We start from the raw sequence: 19,323 nt of genomic DNA on the forward strand, positions 1-19,323 counted from the left end.
TGTCATTATCCCCGTATAAAATATAAGCACAAGACAGATCTGGAAGATGATAGAGAAAAAGATTCATGGCTACTATTAGGACGGTGGGATTATAGGTACTATTTTCTCCTTTTATATATATATATAAAGTAAAGGCAAGAGTACAGATTTTGGCTTCAGACCTAGGATTAATTCTGGTATTACTCATCTCATGTATCTTTTAGCAACTCTTGAAACTTCCCTGGGACTCAGATTTCCTCATCATTAAAAAGAGCAATTTCTAAGCATCCTGGATCTGAACCTGCTTCTTGCCACTGATAAGTCTTCATGGAGAATCTGCCAGACTTACCCCTATCAGTAAGACAGACTCCCGGGCACTCAGGAGCATCATTGCGCACCAACAATTGAAGGCCTTTAAGCATTCTTGGTGGTTAAACAGTGCTCCCACAGATTTGTTCTCACCATTCATGGTTTGAGGGAACCTTCCCCGTCGGCACTACGCAGCCCAGGCACATCCTTTCTGAGTGAATTTAGAGCAAACTACCAAGTCCTACCCCAGAGGCTGATTTTGAAGTAAACCCTTCTTGGGGAAGTGGCTTTCTTCTCTCCTTCCCCAAGCCCCCTGGTCAACTCTGATGGGCCCTTCCTGGGAAGGCTGAGCCTGTCCTGCCTACAGATGGGCTCTCAGACTCCCGCAGTCTCTCCACGTCTGCCCTTGCTAAGTCAGGGAGAGGATTCTGCCCATGGTGTGGTTTGTCACTCTGAGAGGATTTACACGTTATAAATGACCCTTTATCGCCACACACAGATTTCATTAGCCTGGCCTTTGATCTTGCGGGCCATGTGCTCGCTAGGCCATGTGCAGGCTACGCCAGGCCTCAAAGAAAAGGGTTGTACGAGGTGCGGACATTTTGACAAGCTTTTTATCTGACATCCCAAATTGACTGTCACCGGCTCACATTGGCCATTTCCTCCTCTGTCCACTCGGTTAAGGTCATTAGCTGTGCATGTAAGTGAACCTGCAGCTGTTTCCGATGATAGAAAACAGCCTAGGTTTGAAGACTTGAGGTGAGTGGTATTCATGGAAACGCCGAGAAGGTGGCCATCCGTAAAGGCTGTAAAGGAAGGTGGGGGTTAGACTCCAGCTCTGTGAGTTGGTGTCTGCTTGACTACAGGCAAGTCTCACGGCCACAGTTGGTCTGTGATGTCAGCATCGGAAACACGTCTGCCTCCCTAGTGTAAGCATCCAGTGAGGTAAGGCCTGTGCTAGCACTTTGTGAATTGTGGAAAAGCTGTGCCCGTGGGAGGCTGATATTCTTGCCATCAAATAAATGCGAACAGCGGTATGAAGTTATATACTTCTGGAGGGGTGGATGTATTTCTCTAATGTGGGGAGCTCTGGTTATGCCAGTGTCAAGCTGTGAAGACGGAGGAAAGCTCAGGATGTCTTTCCAGGATCGTCTTTAGAATCAGAAAGAATGCTGGGGTTTGGAAGCTGGGCCTTCTCTGGCCTGCTCCCCACCTCTCCTTTCGCACCCTCAGACTCTAGCTCTAGCTCCTGGACTCCCAGAGTCATCTTCCAGCAGCCTGGAAGGAATGGCAATTTCATTCTGTTGGGCGCAGGCCACAGGAAGGGAAATGGGTGAGCAGGAGGCATGGACTGCAGGTGAGAAGCTCCTGGTGCCCACCCCCAGCTTCTAGATGGGCAGCTCCCTTCACGTGGCAGAAGCCAGCCCTGACAGGTGCTCTAGTCCTGCTTCCAGCTGCTTATCCCAGGATTTGCCTGAGACTGAAGAGAGTCCCAGTCCCCAGATCTGTCACCTGTCGAATGCTGAGCCCAAGATGCACTGAGGAAGATTGCAGGAAGCAGAGGAAGGAGGAGGAAGATCAGGAAGGAGAAAGAGAGGACATGGCTGGGGGCAAGGAGAACAGAAAAGAGACAAGAGCAAGAAATAAGGGGCCCCGTGCCGGCCAGCTGGAGCAGGGCCTGAGGTTCTGCTGTTCAGATCCCCGGCTCAGGACCTTTTGAATAAATGTCAGACATATGAGTGGAATTTAATGAAGTCGGACAGAGCTCCTGGGGACACCAGCATTGAAAACGTTGGGGCCCAAGGGGGACCAGGGGACAGTTATTCAGAGAAAAGCAGAGGCAGACATGCGGAGTGCTGTCTGGGAGCTGGGGCGGGCATGGGCAGCAGGATGCAGCGGAGGGCGGTGGTGGTCCCCAGGGGATGGGAAGAATTGAGAGCTCGTTCGGGGGTGTCGGCGCGGTAGAGCCAAGGGTGCAGTGGGCCGAGAGTGAATGGGAGGTGACAAAGTGGGACATCAACAGCATTCAGCCTTTTGCAGAGCTTGGTGAGAAGGGCAGGGTGAGGGTAGCCTGAGGATGGAGCAACATCACTTCCTCCCTGCACTCTTGAATGTCTTTTTTTTTCCCCCCCAAACTAGATTTTCAACATTTTAAGGGTATGGTTTGTACCTTCTACCTCTTTGTTTTCCTCCGAAGCTGGCTGATCATCAGATCACGTCAGAGGTTGTTTGCTTGTTTTATAAATACATTTTACTGGATCTCGCTTCAGCCCTTATTCCCTCCAGATTCTGGCTTAATGATTCTAGCAGTGATCACTGGATGCTGAACAATTACTCCTGGCTCAGCTTACTTTGTATGACTGTACTTGTTTAGCTTTAGAAGCAAGATTACATTAAAGAAAGTTTGGCAGAGAGAGAAATGAGGGGACTACCCAGGTGCCTCCAAGGTCGAGCAGTTAGGAGCCTGAGTTAATATCCCTGGACTTGTTAGGCTAATTATACAGTTTTCTGTTTATTGAATTAATTGAGCTACATGCTGTAGTTATAAAATATAAAGGGATAAGGCTCCATTTCACGTCTCAGTGATCCAGCCCTCCCCACTCTTTTAAGAGTAGAGGCCCTGGAGTCAGACTTCCTGGGCTCGAATTCCACCTCTGCTGGTCAGCCGTTTTACCGGCTATGGCCACGTTATTGACCACCTCCTAGAGTTCTCCCAAGGGCCTTGCTTGGCCGAGGCACGGGGGTATGAATGTTGCACACCTTCTGTATGCATCTCTGCATTTTAAGGAATATGAGCTGGTTACTTAACCCCACTGTCCTCAGCTTCTCCACCTGAAAAGTGGGACCCCCACTGGCTCCAATCTTAGCGGGCCAATGTAAGGATTAAACGAGATAATCCACGAAAGTTGCATAAAATCGAATCAGACATAGGAAGTATTTGATAAGGATTATTTTTACCGTTCCTCCCGTTTTGAAGCGTGTGAGTTACACTTAGGTTAAAGGTAGTCACTGTGGTGAGTCCCCTTGCCAGCATTCAGGAGGGCTGGGATTTCACAACCAGCCGCAGTGAGTCTATATGGCAGACAGACAGGAAAGCTGTGTGCTCCAGGAGCTTTCCCAGGGAGTGCTAGGGATCCATTGATCAAGTGTTCAATCACAGAGCCCTGTGGCTGGGCCTCTTGGAGGAAGAGGTTCCTCAGTGCTCTGGTCCTAGAGTCAGCCAAGGACCTTTCTTGCCAGAGGCATGTGTGACGGCTTGGTCTCTCCTCTGCTTATTAAGCACCTTCTGTATGCTAGCCCTCTGCTTGATGCTCTGGGGAACACAGGCAAGAGGATGTGCTCATACTGGAATAGCGCTTTGTTGTTAACTAATACCACCTCACTGAGCACTCACAAAGGTGCTGGGAGATGATACTGTCACTGGTTTGTAGATGAGCATGTCAGGCACAAACATTTCAGGTAGTTCCAGCTCTGTGGGAAATGCTTCTTGGCATTGCTGGAGAAGCAGTATGTTTGTGCAAGGCAAGTAGGGAGCCCTACTCTAAGCGTGTGCTTTAGAGGCAGATGAAATACTTCCTGACGGGGTTTATGTGTGGTAGTTTTCCATACAAAGGAGTGTCACTGTCTCCCTCCTGGTGTTTACTGAGCACGGCTCCATAGCAGGCATCTTCTAGGGAGTTCCCACGCTAACTCATTACACCTCACTGGAACCCTGTGGGTTGGGTACTGGTGTTCGCTCCATTTCTCCACCACTGCTCCTCCGGGGACCCCTTATGTTCCCAAGGGCAGGTGCTTTCTCTTCCCTTTAGGCTTTTTTCCAGAACAAAACCATGTTATTCTAACTGGCAGGCCGGGGGCGCTCTCGGAGGCTCTTATCTCTCCACCAACAAAAGCTGTTCTCTGCTGAATAGGTCACCCAGCATCTTGCTGAGTAGGTAGCAGCTGGATGCCCCATGGATGAACCATTGTCTTCCTGATGGTTTGCTTTTAATTCAAGTCCGCTGATTCCATCTAGGTCGAGAATGGGAGAGGCAGGCAGACGCACAGATAGCTAAGTGCGGGGACTAGAGAATGAGGCAGGGACGATTCTGGAAGGGGAGGCAGGAGATGGGCAATTCTGATAGAGTAAATGCCGTGGTGATTGCGGGGTGGTGTGTGTACTAAATGGAGTTTCTAGAACTACTGCCCTCCGTGCAACCATGTGTGAGGCTTCAGAGAGGCTGGGGCCAGAGAGGGACCCAGCAGGGCCATCCCCCTCTTTCTCCTGCTCCACCTGCTTCTCCCCAGCAGACTTTTGGGATGGGGTTCCTGCTCAGCCACCTCAATTCCCGAACAGGGACTGCAGTGATGACTTTTCTGGCACCTCTGTGTTTTCAATAACTCTGGCCCCTTGAGAGCTAGTCACAAACACCAACTGCTGGCCTTTTAAAAAGTTGGGGTCTTGGATTGTGTCGAGGTGGACATCCTGGTTGTGATGTCGTGTTAACATGAAGCAAGATGTTACCCCTGGGGGACACTGGGTGGAGGGCCTGAGGATCTCTTACAACTGCATGTGAACCTACAGTTACCTCAAAGTAAAAAGTTAAAAACGTAGGGTCTTCTAAATCCTACAAACTCCAGAGGAGTTCTATATTTGAATTTTCAAGGAGCAACTTATTTCTTTTGGGTCCAGCACCTTGCTAATATCCTATAAATATAAAAATAGGGTACCAGAAGCACTCAGGGCGGTAAAGAGGAATGGAGGGCTCACCTGCTCCAATGTGGATGAACCTTGAGAACATGATGCTGAGTCAAAGAAGCCAGACACTGAAGACCACATACTGTGTGATTCCATTTACATGAATGTCCAGACGGGGCCAATTTATAGAGACAGCGAGCAAATTAGTGGTTGCCTGGGACTGGGAGCAGCAGGCTTAGGAGGGAATGGGGAAGGACTGCAGACGGGTATGGGGTTTCTTTTTTGGGTGATGTTCCACAATTAGATTGTGGCGATGGTTACACAAACTCTCTGACTAGCCCAAACACCGTTGAATCATACAGTGTAAATGGGCGAATTGTGTAGTATGTGAATTACATTTCAATAACACTGTTAAAAAAAATTGGGGGTCTTTTGAAAGTTTTAAGAGAAGTAATAATAGTTCTTTGGAAGTAGCTGGTGTCTTCTAGATGCAGGCACTTCCGGACCCTGGTTGTGACCCCTCGATTCAGGCCACTGTCCCGGGGCATGTTCTTGGCTCCCTCATCGACCAGATTCATGGGCCTACCACTGAAACCGCTGAAATCCCTGAGGAATGTAAACTCAGTGTGTGCCAGACATTTTGCCAGGTGCTTTCGTACACGCTTTCTTAAACCTCCGGCAGCCCTCACTGCCCATGTTTTATGCATGAAGAAATGGAGTTCCCAAAGAGTATACACAGCTGGGCAGAACTTCAGCAAGAACCAGCTTGCTGACCCCAGGGTCATTCTCTTCCCTGCCTGGTGGAAGGCTGGGTTGATGAGCTTTCTCTCACCTATTACATGAGCGGAAAAAGTCAGCTGCAAGGCAGGAGCCAGGCTCTTGCAGGGACAGATAGCTTAGGAAAATCACCAGAGGAAAGGCCTGCGAATTCTGGGCAAATCCTTTGCAGGCTTGTGTCTTCAGTGGGGAATCCCTTCTCCCTCCGGAAGCGAGGATGACATTCTGCCCTGTTCCCTGGAGCAGCTTTTCCCCGGAGAGAGCTCCTATGGAAAGAGGACTGTGGGAAAACACGAGGAGGCTTTTCGTGGCCGCGTTTCTTGAGTGTCATTAGTTCTTAGCGGAAACATGTGGATTTCCCTGGAGCCCTCAGCTTTGTCTGCATCCTGAATTTGCAAGAGTTTGTCACTCTAGGGGCTGTTTTTGGAAATGGAGGGAAGCCATCGTATTACAGCCACAGGGAACCTGATATTTTTTTGTAAGTGATCATGCTGGTGGGTCTTTACAACAGGACCCTCATGGTAAAATGGGCAGGAGTGAATTCAGGTGGTAGGAGAAGTAAGTGGGAAAAGATTTGCACTCAGTTAGTGATGTTCACAGTGGTCCAAGGCAGACATATCCGCTCCAAGAGAGATTATTAAAAATGCAATTTCTCAGGTTTCAGCACAGACCTACAGAATCTGAAACTGTGGGGATGATGTCTAGGAACCTGTGTTTTCATAAGCTCTCAAGAGCATTCTTAAACACACTCAAGTTTGAGTAGCTTAGCACCAGATGACCTTACGTATACTTGTGGGTGAGCAGGAAAATCTGGTCACATTCCCGGGAGAGCACCTCCTTCTGGGCTCCTTCTGTGCAGATCTTGCCAGGAGGAATGCGAGCTGGAAGGGAGCATTCATTCATTTATCAAAAACGTTTATCGAGCACTTCCTCTTTCCAAGCATTTAATCCCTGTGTTGAGGGAGTTTACATCCTAGTGGGGAGTCAGATAGCAAACGAGAGGAACCGGGGCAGAAATTACTGCAGATGGGGATGCGACCCTGGGATAGTGACAAGGAGGCGGGGATGCCCAAGTAAAGAGCCAAGGGAATGGGTTTCCAGAGAGAGAGAACTGCTGGTATGAAGGCCTGGAGGTGGGGAGGAGTCAGGCAGGTCAAGGTATGAAAACTGGGGGCTGATGGTGGTGAGCAGGGCTAGGGGGTGGAGAGTACATGGTGAGATGAGACCCGATCTGCAGGATCAAGGGAGGGGATTTGAATTTGACTCCTAGGGTGGTGGCCAGCTACCAAAGGATTCATCAGCAGAGTGGTGGGACCTGGGGAAAGATTTAAGAAGATCCATCTGGCTGCTTATGCAGGCTGGTGTGGTGGGATGGGTGATGAAGCCAGGGACATGACTACGGAGATTCTGTGATGGCCACAGAGTCATATTTTCTTCTCCTCCTCTTCCCCCTCCCCTCTCCTCTTCCTCTCCCCCCTCCCACTCCCCGTTCTTCTTCCCATGTGTGTGTGTGGGGGGGGGCGGACACAATTTAAGAAAATCGGGATTGTTTTGTCAGGGTTTCTATGTTAGCATTTTACAGATGGAACTGCCTTGCTTTACAAGTGCATGTCCTCCTTGCTTTCACTAGAGAATACTCTATGTGTTACAATACCAGTGGTGCGTAGACCCATTTAGTTACATATACTGTTACTTATTAAAAAAAAGTACATTTCATCAAAAGAAAATTCAGCTTAGAGGTCCACATTTTGGAGACCTATAAAACCAAGCTCAGTTGATTATTGTTCAGCAGCATCTGCAAGATTTGAGCCATTTCAGAAATTTGAGCTCACTAGAGTTCCTGGGCTGGCATTTTCTTAGCTGAGAACTGCTTACCTGGGTGTAGACAACCTAATATTTTATTTAGAAGAATGATTCATTGCTTTAGGTGTCTAGAGTCCTGGGTTTTATCTTCTTTGTTGCATAAGTTTGGTTTGACCTTGGAAAAGTCTTTTCACTTCATATTTTAGTGTCTCTGTGCAGAAGATGGGGAGTAATTGTTCTGGCAAACCTCTCCTCATCAGGGTAACTGGGCAAGAGCTCTCTGAGACATAGAGATACAGTATCTCTGCAAAGGCCCTGTGGCAGGAGGGAGCAGGAACTGAAAGATAGCCCAGGTGGTTGGAGAGCAGAGTGCAAGGTGGGAGATAATCCAGAGTGATGTTGTACATTGTAGAGGTGGGCAAGGGCCAAGCTGGGCAGACTCTTGTGGACCCTGTTGGGGGCTCGATTCTTTATCTTTTTTTTTTTTTTTTTTAAGATTTTATTTATTTGACAGAGAGAGAGAGCGCGCGCATGTGCGCGCGCGAGAACAGGACCACAAGTAGGGGGAGTGGGAGAGGGAGAAGCAGACTCCCGCTGAGCAGGGAGCCGGGAGCCCAGAGCTCGGAGCCCGGAGCAGGGAGCCCAATACGGGGCTCGAGCCCAATACGGGGCTCGATCCCAGGACCCTGGGATCATGACCTGAACCAAAAGCAGACACTTAACGACTGAGCCACCCAGGCGCCCCTTGATTCTTTATCTTAAGACCAAGGGGAGACTGTTGGAAGATTTAAATAGGCGAATGACAAAAGATCAATAGATATGCTGATTCATTCAATCCTCTTAAGAAATGTGTGTGGCAGTTCACATCCCCATTTTAAACCACTCCAGAAACTTAGGGTGGTGGAGATTAAGCCGCTTACCCAAGAGCACGGTTGCTGGTAGGTGGTGGAGCCAGGAGACCAACTCAGGTCAGCTGGAGTCCAAAGTCCCCTGTCCTCCATCTCAGCCTAACTCAGTAACAATATAACAATAACCACCGTTTTAAAAGACGCTTTGAACTCTTAAGACGAAAGATCTCCCTTAAATTACAAAGTGGTATTATGCGGCAGAAATATGAGCGGTTTTGGAGAGATTGGATATGCCGGGAACCTTTCAAAGCCCCAGTCTGTGTGGCTGTGGTCCAGCATCTTCAACTTCCATGCTGTCTGGTGGGGGTGTCTTACTGGCAGCTATCAACACATGGGAAGGGTTGGCAGCTCCGGCCGGCCATTTGACACTGCCATTGTCCATAAGGACTCAGTGTCCGTGAAATGTACCTGAGGTACGTGCTTTCAGGGCCTTTTGAGCTGGGCGATCAGATCCGGGCGGTGCGCGTGTGGTTTCACCGGAGTGATCACGCCATGCCGAGTTTCTGCTTTCTGCTTTCTTCCTCTTGGGGAGTCCGCTGGTTTCAGTGGATTCTTAGAAGCTGGTTATAGAGATCACCATCTCGATTTTGAACCCAAGGAGCCTGTTCAAGGTTGCAGTGGAAAAACGGCTGCTGGCCCGTGGCCCTTGAAATTTCTGTTGGTGACGACCAGTGTCTCTTCTTTCCTAGTTGACCATGTCGTGCCCGAGCCCGGGACAAGCCTGCTGGCAGCCTTCGACCAATGGAGGGAATGGGCTGACAGCAAGTCCTGCTGTGACTACTCTCTGCACGTGGACATCACTGAGTGGCATAAGGGCATCCAGGAGGAGATGGAGGCCCTGGTGAAGGACCACGGTAGGTTGTGCTGACCAAACGGCCCTGGGGATATTCCCAGTTCAGTGCACGAGCCAGCAGAGCTCTGTGAAGGACAGCTCTGTGAATTGCGCTTGCACATCCCTTCTGTGCCTCACCTCCATGCCTGCCAGGAGAGAGGGTCGAACTGCAGCTGGTGCCCATTGGAGGTGACCAAACCCAGTGCAGCAGTAGAAGCTTTTGCGGACAAGAGAACCTGAGCCTCACCACGGGGATCGGTTCTTATGTAACAACGGCTCACAGCTTACTGGTTTGAGGGAACTGCACCCAGCCGGGTTGCAGAGTTGAGGCCGAGAATGCTTATCCCAGTGATGATTCTGGGCAGTCATAGGTGGGGGCCGGTGCCCAGGACGCTGAGTGGGCGACTCAGGCAAGCTCTTTGTACAAACCCATAAGAACCAGGGTAGATTTGAGGGTGAGGAGGCTCTGGGACAACCTGAAGAGCCTGCCTGCCTGCCTGCCTTCCTTCCTCCCTCCCTCCCTCCCTTCCTTCCTTCCCTCTCTCTTCCTTCCTTCTTTCCTTCCTACCTTCCTTCCTCCTTTCTTTCTTTCTTTCTTTCTTTCTTCCTTTCTTCCTTTCTTTCTTTCTTCCTTCCTTCCTTCCTTCCTTTCTTTTTCTCTCTTCCTTCCTTCCTTCCTTCCTTCCTCCTTTCTTTCTTCCTTCCTCCCTCCCTCCTTCCCTTCTTTCCTTCCTTTCTTCCTTCCTTCCTTCCTTCCTCCTTTCTTTCTTTCTTCCTTCCTCCCTCCCTCCCTTCCTTCCTTCCTTCCTTAAGATTGATTGATTGATTTAAGATTTATTTATTTTAGAGGGAGAGAGAGTAGGAGAGGAGGGGTAGAGGGAGATGGAGAGAGAGAATCTCAAGCAGACTCCCACTGACCACAGAGCCCAAAGTGGCTCGACCCTGAGATCATGCCCTGAGCCAAGACCAAGACTCAAGACACTTAACCAACTGAGCCACCCAGGTGCCCCAGGTCTTTTTTATTCCATAGGACTATTTTAGGGAGTAGGATTCCAGAGGTTGGGCCCTGGAAGATTCCCGGGGAGGCTGGAGGAATCTGGACTACCTTAAGGTGCCTCCGGGATTGTTTTGTCCACAGGAGCTTGGGAGGTGAGGTGGTATCACCGAGTCCCATCATCTTCTGGGGTCCTCTTGAGCTTGGCTATAGACTAGACTCCTAGGGTGACATGTTGACCTCATTGGATCTTAACTGTCAGGGAAGCACCTATTGCTTTCAGGTTTCGAGACTTCTAAGCTCAGAAGTACCATGAGCTGTGAGTAAAATAGCAGGAGGGAAATCTCTAGGCATGGGTATGGTAGGTGTCCACAGATATGGCAGAAAATGCCCAGAATGAAAGTCTGGAGTCTTATGACCTTGGGGAATTACTTAAATTTTATGAGTCTGAATTAAAACAAAAACATCTCTCACATGAGGGTTTTGGACTAGATATCTTAAGATTCTGGTACAAAGGTCCCACCTAAAAGAAAACAGGTAACCCTTAACCTTTCTTACTTTTGAGAATACTGAGGCTCAAGGGGGTTTAACTTTCCATACTGAAAGTGAATTGACTTCAAATCAACCCACAAGGGTTACCATAGCAACTGTTGCCTGGCAGGAGAGAAAGGCTGGGATGTCCCGAGCCATTGAACCCCGGGGCAGCGTCCAGCACCCCCAGATGGCTTGAATTAAGCTGCAGGACTAGAGGTTGTCAGTACAGTTGTTTACCATCATGATGGATATGGGGCAGGGATGTTTGGTCTGGTGCCTTAGGTGACAAGGACTCTGAAATGCCAGGGTGAGAATTGCGACATCGGCTTGTTGGACCCTTTCTTACTTAAAAAGGTTTCTTAAAAATCAGCTTGGCGTGCAGTCTGTTTACCAAAGAAAAGACATTTATTATAGCTCTTCATCCACTGAATCTCTAATTCGTCATCTTCTTAAAGTCATAACAGTCAAGGGCAACTTTTGTTTTTATTTTTTAATTTTTTAGATTGTGGTAAAATACAGCATAACATAAAATTTACTATCTTAGTCATTTTTAAATGTACAGTTCAGTGACATCAAGAACATCTACGTTGTTGTGCAATCATCACACCATTCATCCCCAGAACTTTTAATCTTTCCAAACTAAAACACCATACCTGTTAAACACGAACCCCCCCACCCCCCATCCCCTCCCTCCTCCAGCCCCTGTAACCCCCATTCTACTTTCTGTCTCTAGAAGTTTGACATATTAATGGAATCCTACCTATCTGTCCTTTAGTGACTGGCATACTTCCCTTAGCATCATGTCCTCAGGGTTCATCCATGTGATAGGATTTCCTTCCCGCTTAAGGCTGAATAATATTCTGTTGTATGGCTGTATGACATTTCGTGTATCCAGTCATCTTTCCGTGGACACTTCTGCCCTTTGGCTATTGTGAATAACACTGCTGTGTATTTGGATGGGTATACAATACGGGCAACTTCAAATTTTGATAACCTTAGAGAACAGCTGTCAGGGTACTAAAAAGAACTTTTGCACCCTTTTCCCCAGATTTTTTTTTTTACACCAATTCTTTATATTTTACCCCATTTGCTTTATCCTTCTTTCTCTGTCTCCACCTCTGTCTCTGTGTCTCTCTCTTGTCCTTCCTCTCTCTCTATATATACACATATACGTTGTATCATACCGTTCTTACTTGCTTCCAGATTATTTGGTTTATTTATTAAAGTCACGTCTCCGCCTCTCTATTTTGTCTGTCCACTAGGGGTAAATTCCTTCCTCGTGTACATGGCTTTCAAGGATCGCTTCCAGCTAACTGATTCCCAGGTAAGAAAAGTTGGCTTTTCTGCATAAGCTCACTGGCATTTGGTACATCGGGGCCAATGCTGTTGTCTTGGAAGCTGCCCTTAGCTTCGTGGGAAATGGCTGGTGGATGAGGGCCCTGGCGTAAGTTTACCTTTAGAGAGGGTATGACCCCAGTGCCCTGGCCCCCCCGGACTGGTGTTCCACCAGGCTCTGGAGTCAGCCTCGGAGCTGCCTCTGTGGGACAGCATGGCCCAGAGGTGTCCTCAGAGCCCTCTCGGCAAACCTGGTGCAGGCCCGAGTGTCCTCTATGAGCCTCCCCTACTCCACGTCCTTTAGGTTATGCTGCCTCTTGATTCCTGAGTGGTCCTGCTCTGCCCCGGGTGACCAGAAGCCTTGACCTTGGGGCATGTCAAGAGAGCTGGCTTTAGTAGCCGCGGGTGCTGTTTCTGACCCCTGTGGCTGGCAGGGGAGTGGCTGTACTCGGGAACAGGGAGATGGACCTCCCTACCTCTGCTCTTCCCCCTCAGATCTATGAAGTCCTGAGCGTGATCCGGGATATCGGTGCGATCGCCCAAGTCCACGCAGAAAACGGTGACATCATTGCAGAGGTACGGCGCTTTCCTCTTCGAGGTGTCTTCATGGCCTGCAGGGCGAGAGGTGGGCTCTGCAAAGGGAAGCCGCTCTGTAGCTCAGCTGCAAGGAGGAAAAGCAGGGTGACCTGGTGCCACCATCCTGGGGCACGGGGCTGGTGGCAGTCTCACCAGCAGCATGGATGTTGGTGACCCGCGCCTCCCTGGGTTCCGTGGGACACTCAGCCTGTTCCCTTTCCGCAGAGGAGTCATTTCCCTCGGTGCTGGGACACAGACACTGTGGCCCAGGGCTGGGCACACGTGGGCTTTCAGCATCCCGGGGAAGAGCTGAACTCACGTGGGAGCTCAGGCAGGACTGGGGACAGAGTAGTGAACCCTTCTTCTATTCCCGAGGTCCTGGGATGAGGGCTGGACGGTCAGCAAAGCCGTTTTTACATCTTGCCCGAGCGACTTTTGGGTAAAAGATCTCTAGCCATTTTCAGTCCAGCTCTCCCTGATGCCTGGCTTTCTTCAAACCTTGCAGGAACAGCAGAGGATCCTGGATCTGGGCATCACGGGCCCCGAGGGGCATGTGCTGAGCCGGCCTGAGGAGGTGAACATCTATTGAATGGCACGCGTGACTCGGTGTCCCTTGGGTGCTGCCGGCGCCACATAGAACCCACTTCCTGTCAAGACTGGGGCTTCTCAGGATCTGAATTTGGGCCTTCTGAGAAGTCACAGGTTACTTGTGTGGGTGTCTACGTAGGCAAAGTGAAGTCCTCGCCTGAGCTGTGGAGTACAGCTGTCGGGGTTTTTTAGCCCAGAGGCTCTCCTTTGTGTCTCTGATTCTCTACGCCCTTCTTTGGGTAGATACAAACAGCTTTTTATTAGCATCCTGCAGCGTGGGTTTCGTGGTTCATAACGTGGGGGCCTCCAAAATCTCACCATCACCGAGACATAGTCACGGGGATCTAACAGCTCTTCTAAATTGCTAAAAAGCATAAGGGGAATTATAAGTTTTTCCGTGGTAAGTCTGCGCGGGGTATCAGCAGAGTAGCAGACGATCTTCCAGACCCGGGAGGGATCACGGAGATCAGGAGCATAGGCTGAGGGTCACTGTCTTGGATGGTGAGGCTTGGAAGACAGAAGGGAGGTACTCACATCTTACGTGCTGAGGAATCTGTTTTTCTAAACTTAGAATCTGTGACCTTTTTGGAAATTGGCTCCTTGACGAAAGGTTCCAGGTCAGACTTTTGAGGGCCTGGCGGCTCTGAGCAAAGAGAATGCTGGAAATGAACAGACTTTTCTCCTTACAGGAAAGAAGTGACAGGCAGAGAAGGGCAGATAAAATCCTCAAGCAACTGGATGTTGACTTAACAGTAGGATTTTTCCTGGTGGAGACAGGTGGAGGGAGATGCTTGATCAGAGGAGTATGAATGGGACTGGTGCCCCCAAAGCACAGAACTTGAGAACGGGGAGGTTCCCTCCGGCTCTGGGAGGTGTTCACTTCAGGAGCTGTGGGATAGGGGGCACCTGCTCTCCCTAAGAAGAAAATAGATTCGCAAGGGTTTGAGACCAAAGGTGCCATTAATAAGTTTGTCCAGGTTGGGGTGGGAGGGCAGGGTATCCACAGCCTTTTTCCTCTGACTTTGGGGGAGAAGTGAGGCTGGAAAAAGAGAAAGAATGTCAGAAAGAGGCTGAAAAAAGAGAAGGGGGAGGCACTTGGAATGTCCCATACCCACTGAGGTTTTGCACTTTCTTGTCCTGCCCTTCTTGTTGCACGCGCACGCACACACAGACTGACAGAGACAAACAGAGACAGAGCCACAGACACACACACACACCAGGGCACCTTCGGCACCATCTGTGGCCCTGAGGACACTCTCCTCTTTGTCAGTTGAAGGACAGAAGCTATGACATTTTCAGTACTGTCCGGTCCCTCTTTGGGGGTGTATGTAGTTCCTCTGACACCATCCAAGCTTCCACACACACTAGAAAGCTGAACGGATGAGCCGGAGCCAGCACACAGGCGAGGGAGGTTGAAGGTGACATCTTTTGGCCCCAGTGTTAGGGCTGCATGCTGTCACTGGGGCTGGTGGACAGGGACTTGGGGAGGAGCTTATCGGAGAGAGAGGGCGAGAGTCTCAGTAGCTGATGCTCAGAGTACCTGAGGTTGGCTTTGTACGCTAGTGTGTACATGTAACACGCCCACACACAAGCGTATACATGCACACGTGTGCAGTCATGTACACACGTGTACATGCACACATTGTAATGCTCGCACTTACATGTTCACATGCGTGCACGCTCCTGCGCACACAGACATGACACTCGGGAGCCCCAGCTCACCGTAAAGCCAGTGGGCCCTGGTAACCAGGTGATGACACCTGGCTTCGAAAGTTTGCTCTCACCTTCATCCAGTTGTTCCAGCTGTGCAGGTAAGCGAGAATGTGTTGCCCTCTGAGAAAAGCCAGTGCCACTTAGCTTGTTTCACGAGGCTACTTCTGAGAGCCAAACTCTTGTTGAACTTGTAAGAGCCTTCCTGGGGACTTGCTTTCCTCTCTCCTGTCTGCTCTGCATCCCCAGATCCCTGCAGGCTTGAACACGGGACGCGAACCCGGGGTTTACGGAACGGGCAAAAGCTATCAGAGGAGAGTTGTTCTGGTTGTTGTTTTGACCACAAAAGTCAAACCCATTGTTCCGTGATTAGACACAGGAGATTTGTCTTGTAGCAGTTGTTGCATGGAGAATTTCGGGGTCCCCAGCGGTGGATTATGAGGCCTTTGGGGGCTGGCAGATCTGGAGTGCTTTAATTCGAGGAGCTCTTGGCTTTTGGGGAGGGTCCTCTTGTCTCACGAAAGGCTGTCTTGGGTGCTTTCTGGGGTCACCTCTTCTTAGCTGATGCAGAGGCACCTGCTCCCTGTCAGCCCCAATATTGGGTGCTTCCCCTGAGCAGGTGCACCCTTACGATAGCCCCATGAACCGCCAGGCATGAGCCGGCGCCTTCTCCCTCAGCTCCTGGTGGTGATTTTTCTGTTCGTCGCTGGGGATCTGTTGTGTGTTAAACCCTCTGTGGACAATAAAGAGCAGAAAGCAGGAACTCGAGCTGGACAGGGCAGTGAGGGAGAGCCCGCCCATACACCGGCAACAGCGGTTAATAACATACAAACATGTCAGACAGACAGAGACAGAGTGTCTTCATCTGTCAATGCATCGTGGTGGTGAGCTTGGCTTGAGCTGCACAAAGCATGCTCCTGCCCCTCTCTGCTGTTCCCTCCAGCCCGCCATGTGAGATCGCCAGCAGGATTCTTCCCAGGTCCCAGCCGGGAAGATTGAGAGGGAGACACTGCCGGGAACGTGGAAGTCTAGAAACCACCTGTCCGCCAGTGGTGCCCTGCATGTGTGACGCCTGGGCCCTGCTGGGACAGCGAGATGCATGAGGAAGGGATGGGGGATGAGTTGGAGAGGAAGAGACGGGGGGAAGTTGCTAGGGAGGGCAGAAGGTGACAGGGGCTCTGGGCCGAAAGACTGGCATCTGGGAAGAAAGTCGGGGACATGGAGATGAGGGTGACGGTGACAAAGAATCTTTCCCAGAGAAGGGAACTTTCCAGCTGGGCCTTGTGGGAACTGTGACTGGAGTATGCAGACAGTGGGGGACTGGGCGTGAAAGGGTGTGTTGTGTACAGACACTATTGTGTATTTTGATTCTCTTGTGTGTACTGACACTGTTGTGTGTTCCTAGACAAGTGGCTTTCCTCTCTGGATCTTGGGGTGCCTGATCTTAAAAATCAGCAAGGCTAGATGACCCCCCAAATCCTTGATAACTCTATAATAAGGCAGACAAAATTTTTTTTTTATTTTTGAGCTGTAAAGCGATTTTCATAATATTTCTTAAATATTTTAAGATTTTCATAATATTTTAATATTTAAATAATAATTTAAATCCATTCGCTGCGTGTAAGGGGCATGCACAGGTACACACAGAAGGGTAAATGTGGATCCTTCCACGGTTCTGGATGGAACCCAGAGACTTGGGGTTTAAGTGACCTTCTCTTTCCATGAGGGAACCTTGTAGTTAGGCCTGTGCCCTTGCCCGGGCGTGTGCTGGGCCAGGGGAGCGGTCAGAGCTCATCTCACAGCGGATGAGCGAATCCACACAGAGCTCCCGGATGCCAGTCCTGCAGGGGCAGGGCCCCCCATAGAACCGGCACTTTCGCTCCATTTACTTCCTAATTGGTCTGATTTCACATTCCAGTTCACCCAGGACAGTCCCAGTCCATACCCTTTGCTCCCATGGAGTTATTAATAGTGCCTCTGTTCACTTTCGGAGGTATTGGTGTTGGGCCAATTAATTGGGTAGTCATTGGCGCCCCCGGGAAGCCGTGAGGCTTCTAGAGGAGTCCTTTCCATGCTTCCCACTTTGGACTCTTGAAGTGACCGCAGAGATTCAGGCCATCCCTCCACTGTGCTTCTCCGGGCTGGAGGCACTTCTATTGTAACTGGAGTCAAGGAGAGGGAGGGCCGATGGCTCAGCTATTCCAGGAATTAAAAACATTTGGATGTTTAATGAGCTTTTTCAAGAGCCATTTGGTTTGCCTTTGAATTTTGAGACCTCTCTCTTCACGTAGTTGATGCCCGAAAGGGCCAACGCGAATGAAGTTGTCTTCGTTTATTAAATTAGATTACCAGTTAATGCAATTACAGAACTTCAGCTCTCTGCCAAGCTCCTGTAGAAACTCGGTTAGCTAAGATAATTCAGTTAGGAGCTCAGCTATGTCTTATGAAAAGTAGCAGCTCTGTATGGAACAGCCTCGCTTTAACCATTAACATACAATAAAATATTTTATTTGCTCAGTAAACATTTTGGGGCGACTGCTGTGTACTACGCTGGGAACTCTTGGGGGTGGGGCGCAGGAGATAGAAAAAATCTGAGTCGAACCCAGCCCCTTGCCGCGAGGAGTTGAAGAAGCCACAGCTTCTACCAGGATTTGGGGAGGGAGCAGGCGGCCTTTTGAGATCCATCATTCTACCATTTCACATGTTCTGCAGTTGCCCATTCTAACACACATGTATCTATAGGATATACCTTGATCTCCGTAGTCTTACCTGGCCAGGTAGGTAGCAGTAATCACTTGGGGTCTTTGGAATATTATTCGTTGAAGCATCAGGTTTAAAGAATCATATTATTGGGGCGCCTGGGTGGCTCAGTCAGTTAAGCGTCTGCCTTCGGCTCAGGTCATGATCCCGGGGTCCTGGGATCGAGCCCCGCATCGGGCTCCCTGCTTGGCGGGAAGCCTGCTTCTCCCTCTCCCACTCCCCCTGCTTGTGTTCCTTCTCTCGCTGTCTCTCTCTGTCAAATAAATAAATAAATAAAATCTTTAAAAAAAAAAAATAAAGAATCATATTATTAATTGGAGCAACTCTCCCATCTCGCATTGAAGGTCGTACCAGCCTCTGCAACCATGGGCATGTTTCCCATACTGAGGACCATTGCTTGACACAAATCTGCCTGCTCCATTCCCGGAGCCCTGTGAGGTCGCGTTATTCCTTGGGTCCCATTTGTGGATGTCGGATAGAAGCCCAGCACAAAAATCTCATCACTGACTTGGGGGCAATCCCTTTCCGTGCCTGGTGGTTTTCTCATAGGAGCAAGCATAAAAATCACCTAGAGCTGTTACGACCCACATTCTGGGTCCCATCCCCAGAGTTACTGATCCGGCGGGGAATGTCCAGGAAGGGCCTGAGAATCTGCATTTCTTATCAACTCAGGGCTGATGGTGATGGTGTCAGTCTGCTGGGCACCCTTCCAGCCACTCACAAGGTCTAGGAAGGAATTGCCCCATCATTTACACCCATCAGTATTGAGTGACCCTGGGAAAGTCCCATCCCCCTCCTGTGGTGCCGCTCAGGGCAGAACCTTGAGGACACGGTGGGGGCCGCTCGTTCCTCTTGGCTTCCCTCGGTGGGTTGAGGGCAAAGACGGGCTCGTGGGGTGGGCACAGATTGGCCCCCGTTCTCAACGTTCGCGTGCTCCTCTGCAGGTCGAGGCCGAAGCCGTGAATCGCTCGATTACCATCGCCAACCAGACCAACTGCCCCCTGTACGTCACCAAGGTGATGAGCAAGAGTGCGGCTGAAGTCATCGCCCAGGCCCGGAAAAAGGGTGAGTGTTGCCTTACCAGCTGTCTGACTGCAGGCAGGTTCGCAAGGGAGGAAGGCTCCTTTTCCAGAGCTGCATGCCAAGTGGGCTGCGTGCATCACGTTCCAGCATTAACCTAATTACCGCCGAGCAAGACCGGGAGCTCCAGTTTCTCCCCGCTGTTCCACTGCGGCCGACTCGTCGCTGTCTATTTAAAGCCGCGCACAGCAAAGAGTGGGTGGGCAGGCACGTTTCCCTCCTGCCCCCATTTCCATAGAGAAGTTGGACTTAATTCGATGCAGTCTCCATAAACTAGGCACATACACAGATGGCGTCAGTCTCCATCTGCCCCAGAATACTTCTGGGGAACATTCTATTGCAAAATGAGTCCCTGCTCCGTGGCTGGTAGTGCTTTCTGCCCTGGTAAGTAAGAGAGTCTTGTGGGGGCATAGGGCAGGGGACTTTGCCCCGGGCCTCCTCATGTCTAGTTCTCCGGGTG

At 50.0% G+C, this 19,323-nt stretch overlaps 1 protein-coding gene across 2 annotated transcripts in view; it reads left to right on the top strand.

The window, feature by feature from the left end:
• Positions 1–19,323, top strand: part of DPYSL2 (dihydropyrimidinase like 2) — a 137,754-nt gene that overhangs the window by 99,095 nt on the left and 19,336 nt on the right. For both annotated transcript variants that reach the window (XM_044912564.1, XM_021699000.2), the window contains exons 4-8: positions 9,144–9,308; positions 12,077–12,138; positions 12,645–12,725; positions 13,231–13,299; positions 18,728–18,848. In XM_044912564.1, coding sequence (XP_044768499.1) covers positions 9,144–9,308; positions 12,077–12,138; positions 12,645–12,725; positions 13,231–13,299; positions 18,728–18,848 — 498 coding nt within the window. The remainder of the gene's footprint in view (positions 1–9,143; positions 9,309–12,076; positions 12,139–12,644; positions 12,726–13,230; positions 13,300–18,727; positions 18,849–19,323) is intronic.

This window comes from Neomonachus schauinslandi, chromosome 2 (assembly GCF_002201575.2).
Source record: "Neomonachus schauinslandi chromosome 2, ASM220157v2, whole genome shotgun sequence".
NCBI classification, from domain to species: Eukaryota; Metazoa; Chordata; class Mammalia; order Carnivora; family Phocidae; genus Neomonachus; species Neomonachus schauinslandi.